The 24,942-nt window shown below is 43.9% G+C and overlaps 1 protein-coding gene across 3 annotated transcripts in view; it reads right to left on the bottom strand.

The window, feature by feature from the left end:
* Nucleotides 1-24,025, bottom strand: part of MCUR1 (mitochondrial calcium uniporter regulator 1) — a 41,811-nt gene extending 17,786 nt beyond the window's left edge. Inside the window, exons 1-6 of one of the 3 annotated variants that reach the window (XM_083187891.1) lie at nt 23,627-24,025; nt 17,515-17,631; nt 14,907-15,010; nt 8,482-8,583; nt 7,029-7,070; nt 2,402-2,473 (exon numbers count right to left, since the gene is read on the bottom strand). In XM_083187891.1, the coding sequence (XP_083044017.1) occupies nt 2,402-2,473; nt 7,029-7,070; nt 8,482-8,583; nt 14,907-15,010; nt 17,515-17,631; nt 23,627-23,702 (513 nt within the window). In that variant the 5' untranslated portion in view covers nt 23,703-24,025. Of the gene's footprint in view, nt 1-2,401; nt 2,474-7,028; nt 7,071-8,481; nt 8,584-14,906; nt 15,051-17,514; nt 17,632-23,626 lie in introns of all 3 variants that reach the window. The other 2 variants (XM_083187892.1, XM_083187890.1) reach the window with 2 other exon arrangements.
* Between the last annotated feature and the right edge of the window lie 917 nt (nt 24,026-24,942).

The raw sequence follows: 24,942 nt of genomic DNA, 5'->3' as shown, positions 1-24,942 counted from the left end.
CCCAGCAAATAGCAAGGTTGTCCTGTTTGCTTGGTCCTTTCCACACAAATGTTTGCGGGCACATCCCTATTATGCGAGCGTTTCGATAAAAAGCAAAATGTTTGCACATTACTGGATGGCCCCTGACTGTGCAGCCCAGCCATGTTTTGGGTTGCAGCGGTTGAGTGTGGCGTCTTGCAGCAGCATCAGCACTCCTCCCAACAGTGAGTTGTCAGGACAGTGCCCCTATAATGTCCTTTTGCCGCCTCTGCAGTGGTCTGTCCTAGCACATCGCCACCCCCCTTCATGTTGTTGCTGTCCCCAATGCTAATTAAACTGTGGTTGCGACGCATGGCAGTACGGATTAGCATTACTGCCTCACAGCACTGAGATCATGGGATCGATTCCCACCATGGCTCTAACTCTGCGGAGTTTGTATATTCTCCACGTGCATGTGTGGGTTTCCTCCGGGTACTCCGGTTTCCTCCCACAATCCAAAAATATACTGGTAGGCTAATTGGCAACGGACAAATTAACCCTAGAATGTCTGTGTGTGCGTGTACATGTGGTAGGGAATATAGATTGTAAGCTCCACTGGGGCAGGGACTGTTGTGACTGTTCTAATATTCTCTGTAAAGTGCTGTGAAATATGTGCACTATATATAAGAAACTGTTAAAAAATAAATAAATGTGCAGACCTGATAAAAATTTAAATCTGAGAATTATCCCCATAATCCGATCCTACTAAATCCATCAGACACTGGGGCAGATGTATTAAGCCTTAACAAGAGATAAATGCAAGTGTGATAAGGAGAGATAAATGTCCAGCCAATCACCTCCCAACTGCCATGTTATAGGCTGTGTTTGAAAAAAGTCAGTAAGGAGCTGATTGGCTGGACGTTTATCTCTCCTTATCACTATTGAATTTATGTCTTGATAAGGCTTAATACATCTGCCCCACTATGTGTAAAATTCATAAACTAATAGTATGGACGGAAGAGACAAAAATGTTAACTTCTGTATGCGCATATTAAACAAAGTAACAAACAAGCAAACAGTACTAAAATACAATGTTGTAATTGTTTCAGCAGAGTTTGTACACTGTGATATGTTGAAGTGAAGCGTTCTGGTAAAATCTGAGATCACAGAACTGATAAAACTGGAAATATGTATTAAAACATTCTGTACAATGAACAAAAACATCATTGATGTTTAAGGCACATGTGGGATAATTATTACATTTATTAGCATCAAACAATAGGGTTTTGTTTTCCCCCCATGATGTCCTATAATATATGGAATGTACAAGCAAATTCAAAATCAGATCATCCGGGATGATCATCAGGGTAATCATCAGGGTTTTTGACCCCCTCTCACGTGATACTGTTACTGTGACTGATACGGTCTCAGATTGGAAGCCACTGACATTAACTGTAGGTGGGGAAAGACTCAAATATACGCACCAAAGAGACTGGACCTCTATCCTTGACCATAAATGAACCAACTACCTGTAAAATAGCGGACTTGAGATAGCTGCGATATCCGGTTAAAGCACCAGCAGCTAGGAGACACCAACAGCATAGCCTGTGGGATCCGTTGAGGTCCCAAGATTATGGGGGGTATTCAATGGGTGTCGTGCTCCCGCAGCCATCTCCCGACGGGGGAGATTGCTGCGGGGCCCTATTCAGTGCTGTGTTCCCCGACAGCATTGAACATGGGTTCTCGGCAGAACGAGCCCGACATCAGAAGCTGTCGGGTTTGTTCTGCCGAGAAAAGACGGAAATAGGCGAGCTCCCGGCCGGAGATCATCTATTTCCATCCTCAACTCGCGGCCACGCCCCCTTCTCGCCGCTTGGCGGCCGGGACATTAATTCCGGCCGCCGAGCTCAATTCGAGCAAAGCGAGAACGGGACAGGGGCACAGCTGTCGCGCTAGCTCGACAGCCGTGCCCCTGACATTGAATACCCCCCTATGTCTGGCCAGATTTAGCATTGAATTTAACCACAAGAAGCTGTGAGTTATAAAATCTTATCTCAGTAACAGAACTAGTATTATAAGTTATGTGTTATAAATACTAATCTTTATGTATGAACCAGAAATGAGCACTGAGACTAACTTAACCCTTTGCAGTCTAAATTTTTTGCAATTCAAACATTCTCTCATTTTTTTCTTAATTCAAATGATGGTCTACAGTGAATCACAAATGATGTTCCTGTTCTTATTTTAAAGTGGCTCACCATCTGTTATTAGCGCTAAGGCTGTTGAGGCCTGAAAGGGTTAAACTTGCAATAAAAATGTTTGTTGTATTATCTTCTACAACTGGATCGTTGGTAATGTTAAAGAGAACATAAGTATTGCAAAAATAATGAGGGAAAAAAAACAACCCCATACAAACATATATACCGCAGAGGAAAATACATACCATTTCTTTAACTTTGCTCTTCTCCAAATTAAAGTCAAATTTGTTATTTGACCGGACTTTGACAATTTCATCCTTAAAGAAAATAATAAAGTTCAAGAGCTTTACCCCATTTACTAATTACTGTAGTACATTATGTATTGCCATAGTTTATGGTCAGGTGGTAAGAGGGGGTATGGGTCATTGGGTCCACCCTATTTGTGTCGACATACATTAGGTCTACCACTGAAGGTTGACATGGCTTAGGGCGACACCTGAAAGAGCTTGACTCAGGCTAAGGTCTTTAGGGTCGGTAGGTCGACAATGAGAAGGTTCCACAGTCAAAAGGTTGACATGAGTTTTTCACCTTTTTTGTCCCGAATGTCGACACCATCTAAGTGTACCGCCTATCGGCTCAAATAAAAGAACATGTGAAAACTCATGTCGACCTTTAGACTGTCGACCTAATGCTTGCGTCGACCTTCCGCTGCTGTTGCCCTTAGCTGTGTCGACCTATTTCAGGTGTCGACCTAAGCCCTGTAAGCCTTTATCGGGTCGATCTAATGGCCATATCCCGTAAGAGTTTACACAGATAATTCTAGTTCTAAGGAGACAGACGGCTTTGTTTTAGTTTATACATTGTACTGTACACTCATTACCACAGTAGTGGCTCAGCTTAAACTAACTTCTTTAGAATCTGTAACCCATACAGCCTTACAGTACTGATTACATGTTGGTGTCAGGTTCCAAAGGAAAATGTAGTTAATAATAGACCATTCACACTGCAAGGTGTTTCCTTCAGTCCACCACAAAACTGTATCCATTCCTGCAAAGGGGTTGCAGATACAGGTTGAGTATCCCGTATCCGAATATCCCTTATCCGAATTATTCCGAAAACCATACATTTCAGAAAGTGGGAAAATTTTTTTTTTTTTGCTAAAAACTCACTAGGGACATTTGTAACAGCACTACTGAGGACATGATATGTAACTGGCACTATATATGTACAAGAAAATGATTGCTTGGCATTCAAATTTAATATCTGAGATAGAACACAAATTTTGTTTCATGTTTTAAAACCTTGTTTTTTGAACAAATAAAATATATTTGTGTGCATTTCATGTGTTTGATGTGTTTATACAGCATAAATGCAAGATACTTCAAAATACATAATTGAAATATTAAAATATTCCAAAATACGGAATAATCCGTTATCCAAAATTCTCCTGGTCCCGAGCATTTTGGATATGGGATACTCAACCTGTACTAATAAGCTACACATTTCTTAGGCTGGAACACAGAGGTCATGACGTGACAGATAACTAGTGGGCAGGTATCAGTGCTGGACAAAGCACAGCGATACATTCAGATTACTGTCATTTTCTTTTCACCTGGCCTTCAGATAATGATCACATGGATTATATTCTCTGTCCATTCTACTAAATAAAAATTGTGCATTGTGAGGACTGTGTCAGTGAATGTAATAGTTAACAGAATCATTTTATATCTGAACACTCTGAACACATAAGATATAGAAGTTAGAAATTGCCTTCTGATATTATGAAAACAAAGTAATCTCTTTTTTTCTATAACAAGGGTATTTGTGGTGTATGACAGAAGGTCACATAACGTTAAAAGCTTAGCTGTAATGAACTCCTTTAATATGATGCAATAAGGAGAAATTGGTGTAGACTGAGGAGGTATCAACGTAAATATGTACTCAGAACTATAGCAACACCGAACTATACAAAGTTACACCCACATGTGGTCTGGACAATATACAAGTACACACCTGCACGCTCATATTCACGTACTTAACAATAATCCTTTGTTCTACTAGTCACATGATGACACATTTATCTTAACAGTCATCATTTTTAAATACTAGGAAATTACCTCTAAATCTCTTCATTTGTTATTTCCACTTCATACCCCCATTGCTCAGATATAATGCACAGAAACCATAAGACTGAAAAGCAACATATATTTAAAGATTACTAAATAGTCACATACCCATCAGCCAGAACATTAAAACCACCTGTATACTATTTTATAGATCCATCTCATGCCAACTAGACAGCTCTGACCCGTCAAGGGATGAACTTCAGAGGACCCCTGAAGGTTTCCTTTGGTATCCCACACCAAGACATTAACACTAGGGCTATCATTCTGATCGATACGCCCCATTGCGTATTCGCAATGCGGTCCGATGGTGATGGCCTGCGAATGCGAATAATTGCTTATTTGTATGTGCAGGCCTTCACTGCGGGCGCCCTCAGATACATGCATAGTCTCCGAGGTGCAGACAGTGGGGAAGCGGGGCGTGCAGGAGGCAGACAGGGGGCGTTTGCAGGAAATAAAATGCTGGTCATCCCCATGCAAACGGGGTGGCTACCTGCCTTCCATTGGCAGGTAGCAGATATCACCGGATGTCAGCTGTCCACCCTGTTCACAGAGCAGGTGCGGCTAATCTAAGGCAGAGAGTGACTTAGATTAGCGAGCGCTTAAAAAATCATTTGATGTTCGTCGACCATCCAATGATTTCGGGCCCGCACGCAAGCGTGCGATAGGATGTTTTCGCAAAGCATGCATCTGCAGGCATGCAGGGACATTCGGCATCCATTTGGCTTGCAAAGCAGAGAAATACCGCTGCTTTGAGAGTGAACCAGATCAATCGTAAAATCATTGCCCTGTAACGAATGTCCACCTTATAGAATTCAAATCATTTAGAAGGCTAATATCTTAAAAAATATAACCACTTCTGCATGCGCCATATGAATAAAAAGTCAAATATTTTATTTCATTTCCCAAAAAAATGGACTTCTAAAAGCACAGTTCATACAGTATCCCATGGTTCATACATCACATATGGGGTTATCCTGCTGCAGGCTCGCTGCCTTCGCCACACTGCCGGCCCGGTGGCTCGCTACACTCGCCATAGGTTATATTCTCCCTCTATGAGGGTCGTGGACCCCCACAAGGGAGAATAGCTCCTGTGTGTAGGGATCCCCCCGTCAGAGCACCAGAAGTCGGGATCCCACTGTCAGACCATCATCTGGCACCCACTTGCAGCATGGCCCTCCTACCTCCATGTCTGTCTCTCTGTTACTCAGTTTGTTCTACTCAGTTTGTTCTATAACTGTCAACAATTGTAAAGCACAACAGAATTTTCTGCGCTATATATATGAAACTGTAAACAAATAACAATGGTTTAATTCCTCCTCCAATATCCTTTGACTTGTTTAATAACGTTAAAACTTGTATTTGAAAGGGAAAAGGGGGTTTTGGAATTGCTTCTGCACCAGATATATATAGGTTCGTTGTAATGATCCCCAAATATTAGTTACTAAATTAAATTATAGTACAGCTAACGGGTTGTCAGAGTCTGGCGTGTCTTCCACATTTGACGCCTACTGGCCCTGTGTCTCAGTGCCCCTTGCATATTTGGCCAGTTTGGCTGCAGGGGTGTTGTGATGTTGTTTCACCATGGTTAGGGAGCACAGGTCTGCACAGCTGTCCGCACTCTCAGGGTAATGAGCAGGGTAGGTTTTGACTGTGGCTTTATGGATAGCCAGCAACTGTGACGTCAGGTGAGCTGCCCAGGCTCAGGCCCCCCGATGGAAGGGCTGTGACAGTTGGTGGGAGTCAGTAGGGTGCCTTATAGAGGACAATAGGGCAGGGGGAGAGCAGCAGCAGGTCCGAGGATGTTCCCCCTGCACTGTGAATGGTCTCCCAATATGGCCGCCGGAGCACGAGACAGCAGGGCAGAGGGAGAGCACTGAAGCTGATGCTAATATGGCCGCCGGGGTACAGGACTCGTGACCCCAATGTGAGGGCTGTGACAGGCAGCGGGAGTCTGTAGGGTGCTTGTAAAGCACGCTAGGGCAGAGGGAGAGCAGCAGCAGGTCTCAGGGTGTTCCCCCTGCGCTGCGATGGGTCACCCAATATGGCCGCCGGAGCACGGGATCTCAGGGCAGAGATAGATCACTGTGCCTGCCAGAGCCCAGTAAGCCGCCTGTCAGTGAATGGAGCCGCCGTGCAGCACACAGACAGCACCGGGCAGGTCACGCCAGGCGCCGCGGCACTCACCCGACCTCCTGAGGATGTGACAGTGGGTGCGCCCAGCCGGAAGTCCCTGCAGCCACGCACCAGTCAGGCCGCAAGTCCCCGCTTGGTCCAGGCAGCACGGAGGAGACACCCGCCAGCCAAGTGAGTGAGGGTTAGGATGCAGCAGATATCGGGGAGCCGCGGGTGGGTGATTTACAGCGCTGCCCAGCTTCAGGATCAAAGATCAGGATGGGTGACCAGGGAGCTCCGGTTCAGTGCGTCCTAGCTGCTTGCCGCCATAGCCACGCCCCCCGCAAGGGTCTATTTTTAATCCCATTCCCACCCTCTCTCTGCCGCTCTCTTAGCATGTACACTGGCACCACTAACACCGCCCCTCCCCCACCTAAACCCTCTTTTATCATGGATCTGCCCCTGAGCAGCAGAAATGGGTGCCTTGCTGCAAAATGAGTTCCACCACCTCTACAGGACCACTTCAAGCACTGTGCTCAGTGTTTTTAATGTTATGGTTCATGGATGTATGTGTAGCTATTTCATACATAGAAGGATTTATGAAAGCATGGCAGAGAAATGGTTGAATACTCACAAGCATCTGTTTCTTCAGTTGCAGTAGTTCAATCTTTACTTTCTTTATAAAAAAAAAAAGAAACAAAGCTAATAATTAGTCAGATGCCTTCTATAAAAAACCCTTTAGAGAAACTAGATTTAGAAGAGCTAGGAATTTTCTGTAGATAAGATTGAGGCATTCTTTACATAGGCAATTAAGCATAATTAATTATTTTCAAGTCAAGTAATTTCTATCTCATTTGAACTGAATTTATGTATGGTCTAATGTCATTATGTCATTTATCAGGCCGGTCAACCTATGGCTTTCCATCTGTTGTGAAACTACACATCCCAGCATGATTTGCCAATTTTAGCATCCCCTACGAACAACAAAATTGTACAGGGCATGCTAGGAATTGTAGTTTCACAACACATGCAGTGCCACAGATTAACCACAGATATATATGCATTCTAATGTTAATGAGGCATGACGGACAGGCGGGGGGGGGGGGTGGGCAGCTGACATCACTGGATGTCAGCTGCCTGCCTACTTCCCCCTGAGCAGACATGCATCTGTAAGGTTGCTCTGAGGCAACCTTACAGATGAGTGAGTCTTTACCATCATTCGATGGTCAGTGACCATCAAATGATGGTGGCGGATCCCAACAGGCTGCGAATTTATGTTATTGGGCAACATCCATACGCATGTCCTGCATAGCGCTGCGCTATGGAAAGCCCTTTGCCCCCTCGATGACAGCACTACCAGTGATGACAACGATCATCGCTGTCCATACACGCTGGCAAAATCACCCAGTGTGTATGGACCTTAAGGGTTGCTATGGCTCACATTAATTGAAATCGATAATTCTATAAAAATATTTATTGCTAAATATAGCAAACTTCTAAGAAACTTAAAGGTAATACCATTTTTGATAAATACTTAAACATTGTATAAAAAAAACGTTAATACATTCCTCAGAATTACATACTATCCATCCTTGTGGTCTTAACATACTGGACAAGGAGACTATAGGGCATCTGTCTATCAATCAAGAAACAGATCAGCAAACATTTACTCTTCTTACATAATCTTAATAGCAAAAGTTAATGGTGTGTTAAATATGAAAAATCCTGGGGCTAAAGCTGATTGGACGCCTGAGGTGATGAAAGCTGAAGATGGGAACATTCCCCAGAGGTCACAATACCCTCCCTCTGTGTTTGCGGCAGAATGGAGGAGTCACACTTCCTGAATGTGGCAGGTGCACAGCCTTCCTCATAAGTGCACTGAAATCCTGCCCACTCTAACAAACAATACCTTTGGAGCACTTTGTCACTGATTTTTCCCCCCACATATTACATTTAAAAGTACATACAGGTACGTATTGTCAAATCTTGTCGCCATGACTAAAAGATTAGTTGCCATGGTGATTCAGAGTTGCCGAGCCCTGCTATAAGGCCTGAATAATGGTATACACTTGGCCTATTTCAAGTACCTCATTTTGTGTTCTGAGAGCAAAAAATTCACTTTTCTCTAGAATGATCATGTCCTTTTTCACAGAGGCAATGTGTGACATGACCTGCTGAAGTGTGATCTCCTGTAATGAAAGATGCATAAGCTCTGCATTAGCTTGCTGGCAATGATATATTAGTACGGTTTTGCACATATATTTAGGTTAACAATTAACCTAGAATGGCGAAATCCTTCAAAAATGAGCAACGCTCATTTTAAACAGAATCTAAAAAAATTGAAACATTTATATATTACAAGTTAATAATAATTAATTGTAGCCATAATACAATTTACTGAACAACTATCAATTTATTCAGTGACATGCCAAGTACACCTCTGTATTAAGGACTATGATAAAGTAGAAGTTTATTATGATTAATGATGAAAAATTCTGGTTTTAGTTAGTATGCACCAATGGCATAAAAACATTCTGTGCAATGATGATACCAAATTGGTAATCTTTTACATTTTGGAATAAATAATGAGTCTAGATTAGGGGCATATAGCAGTCAAATACATTTTACAAGTAATAGATAACATCCCTGCATACGGCTGTGGCCGGATAGGCTGTGGGCAGATTTTATCTGTGGGCCTAGATTGAAGTGGGCCGTTATTAAAGTGGGAAAACTGATTCATAACTACAGCGTTATACCAGATTCATCTGACTCATCATCTCTTGTCTCCAACAGGTAACACACTGAACATCTCCTCTGTACTGCAGAGCATTACATCTATTGTGTGGGATTGATTTGTACTTCTAGGTAACACACTGAACATCTCCTCTGTACTGCAGAGCATTACATCTATTGTGTGGGATTGATTTGTACTTCTAGGTAACACACTGAACATCTCCTCTGTACTGCAGAGCATTACATCTATTGTGTGGGATTGATTTGTACTTCTAGGTAACACACTGAACATCTCCTCTGTACTGCAGAGCATTACATCTATTGTGTGGGATTGATTTGTACTTCTAGGTAACACACTGAACATCTCCTCTGTACTGCAGAGCATTACATCTATTGTGTGGGATTGATTTGTACTTCTAGGTAACACACTGAACATCTCCTCTGTGTACTTTACAACAGTACCTAGCCTGTGTGTAGGGGGGAATTTATTTTTATTCTAGATGATATATAGTATCCTGGAATGCTAGTTTTGTTTTTCTAAGCCACTTTTATTGCTATGTGTTGTAGGGGGTGGGGACTGAGCGAGTGGATTCCAATTATTGGGAATTGGGAACTCATGCATTGTTAGAGTACTTAAGTAGTCATTGCATACGGCTGTGGCCGGATAGGCTGTGGGCAGATTTTATCTGTGGGCCTAGATTGAAGTGGGCCGTTATTAAAGTGGGAAAACTGATTCATAACTACAGCGTTATACCAGCGTTAAACCGAAGTGAAACTGAAGGACAAAACAACAACGGAGAAAACCAAAGTCTGCTTTGAGTGTGTTAAATTCATTCACACAACATACTACTCCTGGCTGCTTAATCTGGCAATTCAACCATAACATCAGCATTTTACATCTGCAAACAACTTTTACTATCACTGTTAAAGCTTGTACTTGCACTGTCAGTTTTGCAAATGACCAGCTGTACCTCTAATGACCTCACCTCTCCTGCTCTTCCATTGATAGTAGGTGTCCTCTTTCTCTATATATCCTCTCTGGGTGAGCTTAGGTGCTCACTCGACTTCCGCTATCACATCTATGCTGATAACACTGAAATCTACCTCTCCTCTCCTGATCTCTCTCCCTCTATCCTCACTCATATCTCCAACTGTCTCTCTGCTGTCTACTCTTGGATGACTCAGCGCTTATTTAGACTTAAAATATCAAAGACTAAGCTGTCATCTTCCCACCCTCCTGCATAAAACCTGACCATCTCTCATCCTAACCTACTGTTTATGCCCACTTCTTCCCCTTCTGTGTCACCCCTGTCTGTCTAACCCTCCCCTTTTAGAATGTAAGCTCTCACGGGCAGGGCCCTCTCTCCTCATGGCCTTTCTTAGAATATATAAACCACTGCCACCCTGATGATTGCTTCAGTGTCCTGTTCCCTGATGCAACTATCCATATTAACCATGTACTTGTCCTAAACTGTCTTGTAATGTAATTTGTTATGTGTTTTTGATTATAACTATGCTCTGTAAAGCGCTGCGGAATCTGTGTGCGCTATATAAGAAACTGTTAATAAATAAATAAATAAATAAATAATCCCTGCCTAACTGGGAGAGGACAGTATTCCTATTAGGAGAACAGTAACAGCATACAATAATTCTCATTGGAGCAGAAGCATCTCCAATGCCCTGGCAGCATATCCTGGCGGTCACCTGTCTCCGGAAGCCATGTTGATACATGTCAGTTTACAAAATATCCAGAAATTAAAAATACTTGCCCACCTAAGGATATGCCTCATGGAAATTCAATTAGCCATGAAGCTATTCAATTAACCTCTGCTTCAGCACTTACCATGGATTTTTTTACACCTCCAAAATGTATAAAAATCCTAGTGGATTAACAAATTTCACAGATTTTGTGTGTTAATGCCTGCTAACACATTCATTTAACAGGTGTTAAACCGGATCTCCGGGGAAAAAGAGAGGGCAATAGACTAGCGATGGGCCATAAAGCTTAAGGCTACCTCCCTTTTTCACCCCCATTAATTTAATGTAAAATTAAATTCCCCTTTAATGTGCCAATACTGTGTTAACAGAGAGACTTCTCCTAAAATACAAAACATGCTATTGTGTCGATTTTAACTTTAAAGTGAGTTTTAATGAAAGTTCACAGCAGCAGGGGCATCCGCAAAACTCCTGGCTGATGAATTTAGACTAGCAGTATTAGTACATAGAAGGGGTATGGGTCATTGGGTCGATACTTATTAGGTCGACATATATTGGGTCAACCACAGAAGGTCGACGTGGCTTATGCTGGGTACACACCAGGACGACTAGGGCCCGATCCCCACAATCTAGATCCAATTCCGATCAATTGGATGTAGATTGTGTGCTGATTGGGCCCTTTTCTGACCTGGTGTGGACCGATACCGATCCGATGCGCGGTCCCGCGGGTCGGTCGTTATTGAGATCCTACCTGCTGCAGGTAGGATCTCAATGACGACCATACAGCCGGGTGCGGGTCGCCATCGGATCGGACCCGCTCACGGTGCACATCGTGAGCGGGTCATGCCCCCCCGCGTCACCGTGAGCGGGTCGGACGAGACACTGACGACCCGCTCACGATGTGCATCGTGAGCGGGTCGTCCTGGTGTGTACCCCGCATTAGGGTGAGACAGGAAATAGATCACATGGATATGGCAGACAGGGTTAGAAGGTCAACATAAGCATTAGGCCGACACAAATTTTTCACGTTTTTTGTCCCGAATGTCAACATGGACACCGTCAAAGTGAACCACTGCACTCACCAAGCTTCGGACACGGTGCGTCGCTGCGCTAAGCACACTATTCTATTCTCTCTCCACACCCTAGTGGGAGGTAGGGCAGGAAATACCTGTCAGCACACGTCAGCTCAAAAAAAAAAAAGAGTGAGAAACTAATGTTGACCTTTTAACTGTAGACCTAATGCTTGTGTCGACATTCCAACCCTGTCAACCTTAGCCATGTCTACTTATTTCATATGTCGACCCTCAGTGGTCGATCGAACAACCATATACCCATTGAAGAGAGGCCTGGCTAGGCTAGAGGGTCCAGAGAAGATGGCAGATCTAGAACTGCGCATCAATAACATTTGGGAATTATGTTTAAGCAGAACTCAATCTGTTACTAGATTTGAGTGTCATTCTTTTTAATTATAAAACACCTTCAGTACATTATTTTGTAAAAAACAAGAACATATAAGTTACATTTTCAAATGTGATATGCTAATATTTAGAATACAAATTGATAAAAAAATATATGCTTATTACTTAATAAAGCATAAACAAGCACTTATCAACTGCTGTATGTTTATTTTCTAGCAAGTTTTCGCTGCCCAAGTGACCAAATGATCAATAAGGCCACACACTGGGGATTATTCTGATTCACTCAAAAAGGCGCAATCACTCTTTAATGGACAAAACCATGTGCACTGCAGGTGGTGCTGATGTAACATGTGCAGAGAGAGTTAGATTTGGGTGGGGTTTGTACTTCAAACTGATATCTACAGTATATTGCAGTGTAAAAATAAAGCAGCCAGTATTTGCCCTGCACAGAAACAATAAAACACCCAAATCTAATGCTGTGTACACACAGGGGAGATATATTGCTCAGCCATATATGGCTGAGCAATATATTGCTCAGTTTCTACTTTACATCAGCGACCAGAGATGGTCGCTAATGAAAAAGAAACTGCCAGGGGGAGCCCGGCAGTGGTAATCAGCTGGTCGCAGGAGCATGTTCCTGCGACCAGCGATCACCACAGGGGCAAAAACGGGAGCGCGCACCCGGCGATATATCGCCGGTGGACACTCCCATTGCGGGCAATATGGTCGCTGAGCGACCATATTTCCTGCGATTTTGCACAAAATCGCCCCTGTGTGTACGCACCTTAACACTCTCTGCATGTTACATCAGCCCCACCTGCAGTTAGGGTGACCAACTTTCTAAAGGGCCAACCCGGGACAGGGGGTCGCGGGCTCGACAACCCCCCCCCTTCCCCCAGGAAAGTCGGGGGTTAGGGGGCAGCATTATATAGTATATAATGGGATTTCCATTCCCAATCCCAGGCCTTGCCCTATACTAAGGGTCAGACTCCAGACCAGTGCAAAAACTTTCAGCATAGCCTATTAGCCCTTAGTCAGTATAATAGGGGGTAGGCCTGGCCGGGAATGGGAGGGATGAGAAAGAATATAGAACAGTTACAGAACTTTTAATGATTTATCATTCTCGACTGACTCTCACAGTCAGAGTGACTCACCCGGCCGCACACAGGCAGGGGCAGGGAGGCAAGGGCACACTCAGCAGTGCAGACAGACACCGTCCCGCGGCAGAGCAGAGTGACCGACAGACAGTCTCAGGCTCAGCAGAGCCTCGCAGGCTCCAGCCTCGCTCAAGCAGCCGTCGCCGGGTCACCGCCCGGTGCCTTCAGTCACGCAGCAGCAGCAGGTCAGTAACGGCCGCACCCGCCCTGGTTGGCACTGGCTGGCTGCACAACATTACTGGGAAAATGGGAGGGGAAGCGGTCACGCGGTGGCCGAACTAACCAATAATGGGGAGGCGGCGCCGACGTAACAGCTTCCAATCCCCTCCCACACTCCAAGTCTAATGCTGTGCGGCGGCCGGATAGAGGCTGAGCAGTGAGCTGCCCGGCCCCCGGGCGTCACGTTACAAGTAACACCAACAATTTTATTTTGATAAAACGGGACTTTCCGCGTCCTGGGATGGGTTTGCCCGGGACGCGGGACTTAAACTCAGGACTGTCCCGGGCAAACCGGGACGGTTGGTCACCCTACCTGCAGTGCACATGGTTTTGTCCATTTGAGAGTGATTGTGCCTTTCCGAGTGAATCAGAAAACCCCCCACTGTCAAACAGGCCCAATGGTTCATGTACCTGCCCATTTAAACAGACAGGCTGCAATGCTTTGCCATCCCATTTGCAGTTTTGCACCTGACAAAGACAACACACATGGCAATGACAATTGTCATTTTATCTAACAGTCTCCAACTGGATGGACATTTGACAGTAATTTTCAAATGTTTGTGACAACAATTTGCTTTAACAACCGGTTATTTTATCAATACATGGGGCACAATAATATTACATTTGTTTCTACGTATACAGAGTATTGGATCATTATTGAGAGAATGGGGGGTTCCATGAGTTTCTTATCCGGCCTACTTCAGATCTGATTGCATGGCCGCAAATTCACAGGCCGGGTGATTATCGATATATTCATATGGCCCGTAGTATGCATGTGCGAGGCCACCCTGCGATAAAATCCTGCTACTTTTTCTTTAAATTGCTGGCTGTGAGCAAATGTTGATTGACAGGAAGCCAGATGCTTTCTGGGAGTGCCAGGGAAAATGCAGACGTGCCCAGGCGTTTTAGTGGGAGGTGTGCAATGTCAGCTCTGGCCCCGATCAGCCCTTTTCTATTGCAGCGGCCAAGAAAGTCCTGGGCTATGCTCAGACTGCACACACAGGACAATTCGATGGAGAGCGGCTGAGAAATTTGCAGGATTGCATAGGGCGGGATTTCACTCTAGCGGGCGGCATATACCTGATCGCAGGGCTTAAAAACATTAGAAGGCCAGCGATCAGGTCTGAATTGGGCCCACAGACGGGCAGCTTAATCAGAATCACTTTGGAGCTCTAAACTTGGAATGTGAACCAATGTCAAACCACTGGTTAAATAACCTACATTCTGCATGCAAAACTATATCCTCCCCAGTTCCCTCTTGTGACTAACCTGTTGTACTTTGGATACCATATCCTGATATATGAGTTCCATGTTGGTATTCATGATTTTAGCTAGTGCTGATACAATTGTCTCCGACTGCTGAGCTGTGAATCCTGAACAAGAACAAAGACAGCAAAACTCCCAGATACAGCACTGGAGAACAATGCATTAAATACAGAATGTGAGAACGCTTTCATGTTCGCAAGCTCTAAAGATCAGTCTATTCCAGAGAGACAAAAAGAAAAGAGATTCTACACTTTAAGCAAAATGATACGAAAGAAGTAACCCGGTTCCCTCTATCAATCTCTCCTCTGGTCTTTTTGACACATTAGGAGCCAACTGACCTGTTTCTTTAGACATGTAAAAGCTTACTAGTCCCCCTTTAAATCTCCACTTAACTCTCTGCCCTTCACTTGCCATTTTTCCCAATTCATCCACCAACTGTGCACAGCTCCCCTTAGTATAAAAGCTCTCACGTGCTGGGTCCTCTTTCTTATTAAGCACTAACCATTCTGCTCCTTGTATTTTATCTCCAAATCCGCTCAGCAACTCTAATACTGTACATTGCACAGGCTGTTCCAACTTGCTGTATGTTGTTCAATCTGCGCTATATGGTACTAATGATCCCATGCAGCTTCGCTAACTTTGGGTAACTTTTTTGCCAAAAAATGCATCATAATTTGCAATGCAGTGTGTCTAGGACATCAGACTTTGCTGATTAATATGATACTTGTATATTTTGTGACACGAAGCAGATGCGCTGTGGACTCTAGAAGGAATCACTGGGATTGCTACTACTTCCTGATTCGTAAAGACATCACCCCTGAGTCTGTATACCCAGCAGCGTAGAACTTGTATTGCATTTCATGTACAGGTTCAGAGACTGTTGCACACAGATATAAAAGTGTTACATATCAAATTAATTTCTCCTCATGTGTCCTTGTTGCATTGCATTGCGATTATGGGGGTATTCAATCCCTTGCCACTATTTCCGGGGAAATTGTGGCGGGTGCCTATTCAATGCTGTCTTTCCCAACAGCATTGAACAGGCATCTTGACAGAACAGATCCAACTAAAAGCAGTCGTGCCTGTTTTGCCGAGAACGGACGTTGATTGTGAAGATCACGGCCGTATCTCAAAAATCCACGCCCGTTTCTCGCAGCCACGCTCTCTCAGCCAGTGATCCAAGGAGTCTGTGAAATCAATTAAGTTGTATGTTACTTTAGACTCATCGGATCACTGGCTTAGAGATCCATGGAGTCATCAGGCAGCTCCATCCCTACTCTAGTGCATTGATTCTCCTGGCCCTCACAGCAGCAGATGCTGCAGCGACTGCCTCCGGCAGGCTGCACTCCTGGATCCCTTAACTACATGCAGATATCCGCTTGGACATTTCTGAGCTGTAGGTGTCTGGACAGGAAGCAGGGTGTGTCTGGATTGGGGGCGAGGTGGAACCTCCAGATTGGATGGCTGCATGGATGTTAAGAGGCTGCTGCTTGGTAACAGGGGTACAGTAAGGAAGCTGCTGCTGGGTGAGAGGGGGGGTTACAGTTAGGAGGCAGCTGATGGGTGAAGGGGGGAGGGCAGATAGATGGTTGATTTTTTTTTTTTTGGGGGGGGGGGGGAGGCAGTTAGAAGTCTGCTTATAAGGGCTAAGGAAGGGTGCCCCTCCTGTAAATTTTTACATATAAAATAAACAGACCACAGCCAGACTCTAAATCTGTGAAATTCATCTTTTACTAAATGTAGCATGGAAGGGGGGGGGGGGGGAGAGTGTATCTTTCGCAAGCACCACAAGGGACGTTTCCAGGAAGCAACAGCAGGGGAAAATGAAAGGGAAGGAGGAGCGCATTGAGTCACCCAGCAGGACCACAGGTGTACTCATTACTCACTGACACATATTTAAAGAATCACAGGTGCAGCTAATTATTTCAATTGTGAATCTGTGATGAGACCTGTAAATTGTGCACTGTTGGGGGTCCTTGCCGACCAGGTCGGGGGATCGCTGTGCTATAGCAAAGATGACTGCACATACCAAATGAACAACAAAGTGGTTTAGAATTAAAAATTTGTCTGCATCTCTCGACCCTATAAACCAAACCCAGTGTAAGACTGGTGGTGGGAGAGAGACCCCCTTGTCCCATCACTCTCCCTAGTATAAATAACACTAGTGGAACTATTCCAGACTCATCATGCAACAGCCAAATCTATTTCTTTGTGCTGTGGTGCATAGTTTGTATATTCTAGATACCTGCTGGTCACTGAATCATGTAGCAAATTAAAAAAGAACCAATTAGTAAGCATTATGATCGTGCAGTACAATATTCAAAAGTAGCGGGTGCCAGATGACATTCCGACATCAGGATCCCGACTGTCTGACTGACGGGCTATTCTCCCTCATGAGGGCCCACGACCCCCATAGAGGTAGAATAGAACCTTGGTGAGCACAGCAAGGGGCTTCTCAGCGCTCGCCCTATGTCGGAGTGACAGGGGTCAGGATTTCCGATGTTGGTATAATGACAGTCGGAATCCCGACTGTCGGAATAGCATACCGTACCCAAAGTAACAGCATCTATTCCAGTAAAAAGCAAAACTTGTAAGTCAAAATATAAATTACCTTTGGCTTCCAGGACTTGTACAACAGCATGAGTGTCAAAGTAGAACTTCTTTCCAGCTAATGAAAATATATTCCTTTTATGCAAATCTCCTGTTGCTGAAATGGATGTACTATAATCTGTAAATGATAAGTATTCACAACGCTCTGAATCAACAACTTTCTTTTATCAATACAATCATACCACATAGGTGCTTTTGCTGTTAAAAGGGCACAAACATTTACTATTTACATGTTGAAAACATTTTTATTTTATAATAAAATTAAAAAGTCGAATACAGACTAATGATGCCCACACGATATGAGTATTGCATGAAATTTGATCTTTTTAGTTAAAAACGCATTGCGTCTGGTTCAGATTGGCACCATTATTGATTTACTTACTAACAGTTTCTTACATAGTGCAGCTTTACAATTGTAAACATTGATAAAACAAACTGGGAAGTTACACAGTCAAAAAGGTAGGATGGCCCTGCTTGCGAGCTTCCAATCCATACCTCCCAACTTTTGGTCCTCTTGGATCGGGAAACACGCGCGTGGGCCCGAAATGGGGGTGTGGCCTATGAAAAGGGCCATGACCTTGCGGGATGATGCATCCTAAGGCCGCGCCCCTGTTATTCGCTGCTCTGTGTCACTGAATAGATGCTGTGTGCATGGGCACAGTGTCTATTCTCTTCAGGCTGAGGGGGGGCTCCCAACTGCCTGCCCCCTCCCCCACTGCGCAGTAAGCGGGACAGTTGGGAGGTATGCAATCTATAGCCTCTTCACCCTGGTGCCTGTTACCCACAACTATTACTATCTACCAAACAGTAACACAGACAGACTTTTTCCCCCATTATAAAGAAATAGGCAGTATGTGTGTGAGAGATAATATGACAGTAGTTAATTTCACACTCACTGCATGGTGGTATGGACGCCCTATGTTCAATAGGTGGACCTTTTTCCTCCTTATAAACTACAATACAGGGCTGGACTGACCACCTGGCACTTCTGGCAAATGCCAGGGAAGAAGCACCGCATAGAGAGAGCCGCTTGTCTGGCGGCTCTCTCTGTGCGCCTATCGAAACCAGGAGAGAGGGGGGCATCATATACAGCTATTCGTCTCGCTGCTGCAGTTCGTCCCTGCTACAATATATCGTCTTTTGAAACATTTCAGAATTGGTTTCCCACTTGTCCCAGGGGGAATGTCTCACAAATAAGGATATGTACAGTAAGTATGTCGCTTATTAACACATTCTTCTGTCACTCCATCGACAATGCTCTCCTTTCCCTCACTGTATCAAGTCTCACTCAACTACAAAGACCTCAGCCATGGCAAATGTATGTGGTGCTAATTGGGGTCAGTGTGTAGATTAAACTATTAATAACTCTGTGGTTCTATATCCAAATACGTATAAATAATTTGCTTATTCCCCCAAATAAACACCAATTCACTGTGATATGGTGGGATGCGGTCATTCGTCAGACTGCATTTAGGTCTACAGTCATTAGGTCGACCCCACTAGGTCGACTGGCAGGAAGGTCGACCTGACTTAAGGTCGACATGGGCCAAGGTCGACATGACTTAAGGTCGAATTTGCATAAAGGTCGACACGAGGAAGGTCTACTGGTCATAAGGTCGACATGGGTTTTTCACTGTTTTTTGAGCCGACATGTGCCGACAGGCGGTATTTCATGCCCTACCATCCACTAGGGCGTGGTGGGAGAATAAAATAGTGTGCCGAGCGCAGCGAGGCACCGTGCCCGAAGCATTGCGAGCGAAGCGAGCGATGCGAGGGTCCGATTCTCATTGCCAACTGTGTCCATGTCGACTGTGTCGACATTCGGATCAAAAAACAGTGAAAAACCCATGTCGACCTTATGACCAGTCGACCTTCCTCGTGTCGACCTTAAGTCATGTCGACCTTGGCCCATGTCGACCTTAAGTCAGGTCGACCTTCCTGCCAGTCGACCTAGTGGGGTCGACCTAATGACTGTAGACCTAAATGCAGTCTGACGAATGATCCCATTCCGATATGGTTTGCTACTTTAACCCCCCCCCCCAAACACAAAGAGTGTCAATTGCAAAGCGAGAATGAAAAACAGAACAAAAGCCAGTTTTACACTTGGAAGCCGTTACCTGTCCACCAACCTCAGCGGCTTTGCTACACATGCTGCATTACAGAAATAAGCTTCAGCTACCTGGTGGCCATGCAAAGGTAATCACTGGAGACCTTGAGAAGTGCAAAATATCTTATATCACAATACAAAGTTTAAATGGACAGAAAGAGACCTATTTGTGGCTTACACTATCTATATATCTGACATGATGCATACAGTATAAACAAATAGGGGAATTATTACAGCTGGGTACACACTGGAGGACATTAATAAAGATTTGGCCATTTCCGATGGGTCAGAATGACAAAATCTTAATATCGTCCAGTGTGTACCAAGCTTTAGTAATGCCCCAATTTGTTTATTTGTCACTGACAAGACGCTGTCCTGCACGTACATTATAGGAAAATGGAGGATATAGCTAGGGAGAGCCAATGCCGCTGCCACCCCCCACTGCCAATCTCGCTGGGTACAGACATATTTTTGTGTGTATCCAGCTTAACTCTTTCTCTCTACTAACAAAATATTTCTAGCTACCTGATTAATGCTTCGTCTATGCTTTCATACCTGACTAATACCCCTTTCACATTGCACTTTTAAAACGGTATATTGCCGTTTTTTTTTTCCATTTTAAAACGTTTAAGGCTGCAATGTGAAAGTGCCAGAGTTGATTTAACGGTTAAAGTTAACCGGTATTTCAACACGGTTAAAAAGCAGAGTCCTACACGTTTTAAAGCCGTTTTATGTGGCAGTTTGAACAGCTCTATTTCAATGGCTTGAAACGTGTCCCTTGGGGGTTAAACGGGTTGAATGTTTGAATGGTATTAAATGATTTTTAAAACGGTTTTCACCTGCAATGTGAAAGGTCTCAAGGCTCAGACCCGTTTTAAAGTCCCATTTAGAATACCGTGTCATTACCCTATTCTGCAATGTGAAAGCAGTATAAAGGAAGACAAAGCAGCCATATTTGTTTTTAATTGGATTTATTGCGGTTATGTGTACAAAAAATGATTGATGTTATTTGTCTTACAACAACTTTGAGCCTGTGTGTCTTCATTTAAGAAGCAGACCCACATACTGTATTTTATAATAAATAAATAACAAATGTAGATGAATGATGGTAAGAACCAAAAAAAGGTAAACAATTATAGAATACTTTAATGAGAAATGTTATGATGTTCTAGAACTGTTTTTATTGATACATATTTCTCCATACATTCTTATACATTTTGTTTACAATTATATTTTTATTACATCTCCTATGTTTGATATGGTATGCGGTCACAGGGTAGAAAATGGTCGACACCTTGAGATGGTTGACATTCCCTAAGGCTGATATTGACAAAAGCTTATGGGTATTTCATGTTTAGTTTTTGTTTTTAAAGGTTGTTTTTCATACTTATACGGTGTCCATGTCAACAACAACGGCAAAAAAAACCATGTGAAAAACATGTTGACTTTATTCAGGTCGACTATAAGCTTGTGTCCACCTTTTGTCAATGTCGACCATGGGTATGTCAACCATTTCAAGGTGAAAACCTAGTCACTGTTGACCATTAGTAGTCGACTTATTGACTGTCAACATAGACATAATGTACCATTTATACCGTAATGGTTTTATAGCCATCAAACCCTTTCCTCCCTACATCTCCAGCCTAATTTCTATACCCACACACTGCTGCCTGCACAATGGTATCCGGTCACACTGTCCAGTTACCATGGTGACATTCATAGGGGTAAAAATTACTAAGATAGGAGTTATAGGGAAGATGGTATGTCGCCCATAGCAACCAATCAGGTTCTATCTATTATCTTCTAGAATCTCATCAGAATTGTGACATTTTGACAAAGTCACCTTGTGAAATGTCTACATTTTTAGAATAATGACGATTAGGTTTACGTGCTGCTAAGAGGGTTAAGCAATAGTGAAAGGTTAGGATTAGGCTGCATAGGGTGGGGGTAAGAGGTTAGGCACTAGGGCAGTGTTTTTCAACCACTGTGCCGTGGCACACTAGTGTGCCTTGAGCTGTTCTCAAGTGTGCCCCCAGATCTAGAGAAGCCCAAACCTGTTTACAGCCACCACCAGTTCAAGTGTTATTTACTGGTCTCTTCTTTTCATGTAAAGGACCAATGTATTTTATTTTTGTTACCTGTGGGGACCAGTGTGATTGTTTTGAATGTGGGGGCCAATAGGTTTGTTTTTTTCCTGTAGGGGCCAATGTGTTTTGCCCTGTGGGGATCTCATGGTGTGCCTTGGCAATTTTAAAGTCTTATTTAGTGTGCCGCAAGGTAAGAAGGTTGAAAATCACTGCACTAGGGGATTGAATATTCACTCTAAAGTTGCCCATACACGTTACAATTATTGTATCCAATATCGCATCTCATGGCATCTCGGTTTTGCGATAAGATGAAATGAGATCTAGTACAAAAAGTATGTGCAGCACATACTTTTTGTACTAGATCTCATCTCATCTTATCGCAAAACCGAGATGCGATATTGTATCCAACATTGGATACAATAATTGTAACGTGTATGGGCACCTTAACGCAGTTTGTCAGATGTCATGCAGGAACTGAGGGGCATATTTATTAAGCTTGAAGAAGAGATAAACTGGAGAAAAGGTAAAAGGAGATAAACCACCAGCCAATCAACTCCCAACTGTCTTTTTCAAACACAGCTGATTGGCTGGTGCTTTCCTGCCCCTGCCCATCTCCTTTTACGTTTTCTCCACTTTATCTCCAGTTTATCTCTTCTCCAAGATTAATAAATCTGCCCCTCATAGACATGCGGCTGCAGGGAAACGGAAGACACTGTTGCTGTTGGGACCAGGTAACTGACCACTGGGCCACCACGAGTATTGTGTTGACCGCTTACATGCTTGTCTCATAATCAGATGACAACTGTCAACTTAACATGAACACACCACTCACCAACTGGCAATACACCCCCTACCTGATCATTCCTTCCCACATCCATCTCCACAGTTTACACCCAACTCCATGTCTAACATCTGTACACACCAATGCTGTCCCCTTCTTCCACTTTTCATCAACACACAGACCCTCTAAAGTACATGTATGCTCTTGTGAGTAGACCATGGTCCCTTTTGGGGTCACTATGTAAACTGTTTCTTTAATTCAGTAACTTTGACCTTATCCATGTCAACCTTTTGACTGTTGACCAATAGTGGTCCACCCTTTTACTGTTGACATAATGACTTAAGGCCCCCAGACATCGCAGCAGTGTATGGGCACCTTTATACGCGTCACGATTACCAAACTGAAAAAGTGGCCTGGTAAGAGAGAGCAGCTACAGATGGAGCCGGGCTCATTCAGCGGAGGTCTGGCGGTCGGATCGCCAACCGCCGGAAGGGGACACGCACGAGATGCTTACGCATCACCTTCCAAAGGTGCTCACCGTCGGTCCCCACCGCCTCCCCACATACACCCGCCCCCCCCTGCCCATCTCCCTAAAGCGGAGACGGGCAGGGTTCTCTTCCCCTGCTACCCGAAAACCGGAGCGCTTCTCCGCCAACTATCTCCAGCAGGGGCATTCTGGCAAGCCCCGGCGCTAGCTCAGAGGCATGTTGGCTGAGCCACCTGCTAGCATTTCTATGGCTGTCAGGCTACGGGGTTATGGCCGCGCACCGATATGGAAACGTTCGTAACAATGTTTTACCCTCATCTGTACCTCCTGCTTTATATAGCTTAAAGACCTGCTCATATTTATTGGAGAGTTTGGAAGAGAGGTCCAAGTGACAAGAATAGGGAGCATGGTGGTGCATTTTGTATCATTGTGTCACCCTAAATGAAAATAATTCTGTGATTTGTGTCACTGTGGGAATGAGCATGATGATGCAATTGGCTGCAAACTGCATAAACAAGTCCCTATGGTGGATATTGGAGAGTGCTCTGTTCTTCCTGGACTCTCCAAAATCCGCACTTGGTGGATTCTGGGGACCTAAATGATCCCCCCACCAGATTTATATTCTGGTGATGGGACAGACTGAAGTCTCACCTCTGATGCACGCGCTTCGTCGTGCCTCTGCAGCACGCGTCAGGCAGGCGAGGACGCGCAGCCGCATTTCCATCATCACCCTCCAAGGCGCGGCCCCGCGTTCCGGTGAAATCACGGGCCACTCCAGCGAGTCCGCACTCCGCAGCTGTCCTTCACAGTAGTGGTGACTTGTGTGATGTTTCCCTTAATATAACGTAATTATAATGGCATTAACACACCAGTATTTTCGTGCTTTTGCGATCAAACAGACTGATATTTTGGTATTGGTGATGAATAGCTCCGGAGGGTGTTCCGCATTCCTGGCGATAAAAACTTTGTTGTTGTACGATAATATCTGTCTTGAACACACGGAAATGACGTGATTTTACCAATGCGTGTCAGTCAGACTCAGCCTATTGCTGTACTGCTTAACAGGAGCCATGTTGGCTGAGCCACCTGCTAGCATTTCTATGGCTGTCAGGCTACGGGGTTATGGCCGCGCACCGATATGGAAACGTTCGTAACAATGTTTTACCCTCTCAACTGTATTACAACTTTATTTAGAAAAACAAATAAAGCTGCTTCACAAAAGAATGGAGAAGCGTAGGGAAGTATAAACCATGTATGTGAGCTTATTACTTAATTATTTAGTCAGTCACATTGTTCAGCTTCCACGCAACCTGTCCTTCCCAAATGTCAGTCGTGGTTCTCTTGAGTTTCATCCTCCAATAATGTTATTACTTTCACAATTTGCCTTTATTTAATAATAATAATTTTATATATATATATATATATATATGTATATATATATTTTTTGCAATAAATGGGGACATGTTTGGTGTTGCATGATTATTATGTTTTCTGTTTAAACACATCGGATCATAGGTAAAGCTAGATACACTGGTAGTCATTGGGTTACCCAAGGAGGGTAGCTGAGAAAGATCATTTATAAACCTGTGTCAGCTATTGTAGTACATATATATATTTATATATATATATATATATATATATATATATATATATATATATATAAATATACAGGACCTGCACTCTCACCCACATATATGGTAACCGCTAGGGTGCCGTATAAATAGCAGTGTCCCAATGGACAGTACTATGTAAATACAGTAGCTCCCGTGAGGGAAAACAGCACTCACCAGACTTCAAACAATAACGGTGTAAAGGAACACGTGGTCCCAGGTTTAATAATTCTTACTTGGAGCCTGCCGACGTTTCGGTCCAACACGGACCATTATCAAGGCAGAAGGTGTCCAAACATGTCAACATCAAGCAGCAGTGCATCAGCAAGGGGTAACAGGGACGTCCCTGTTACCCCT

This window comes from Crinia signifera, chromosome 5, assembly GCF_055691185.1.
Source record: "Crinia signifera chromosome 5, ASM5569118v1, whole genome shotgun sequence".
NCBI lineage: Eukaryota > Metazoa > Chordata > Amphibia > Anura > Myobatrachidae > Crinia > Crinia signifera.
This window is presented reverse-complemented; position numbering and strand designations above follow the sequence as displayed.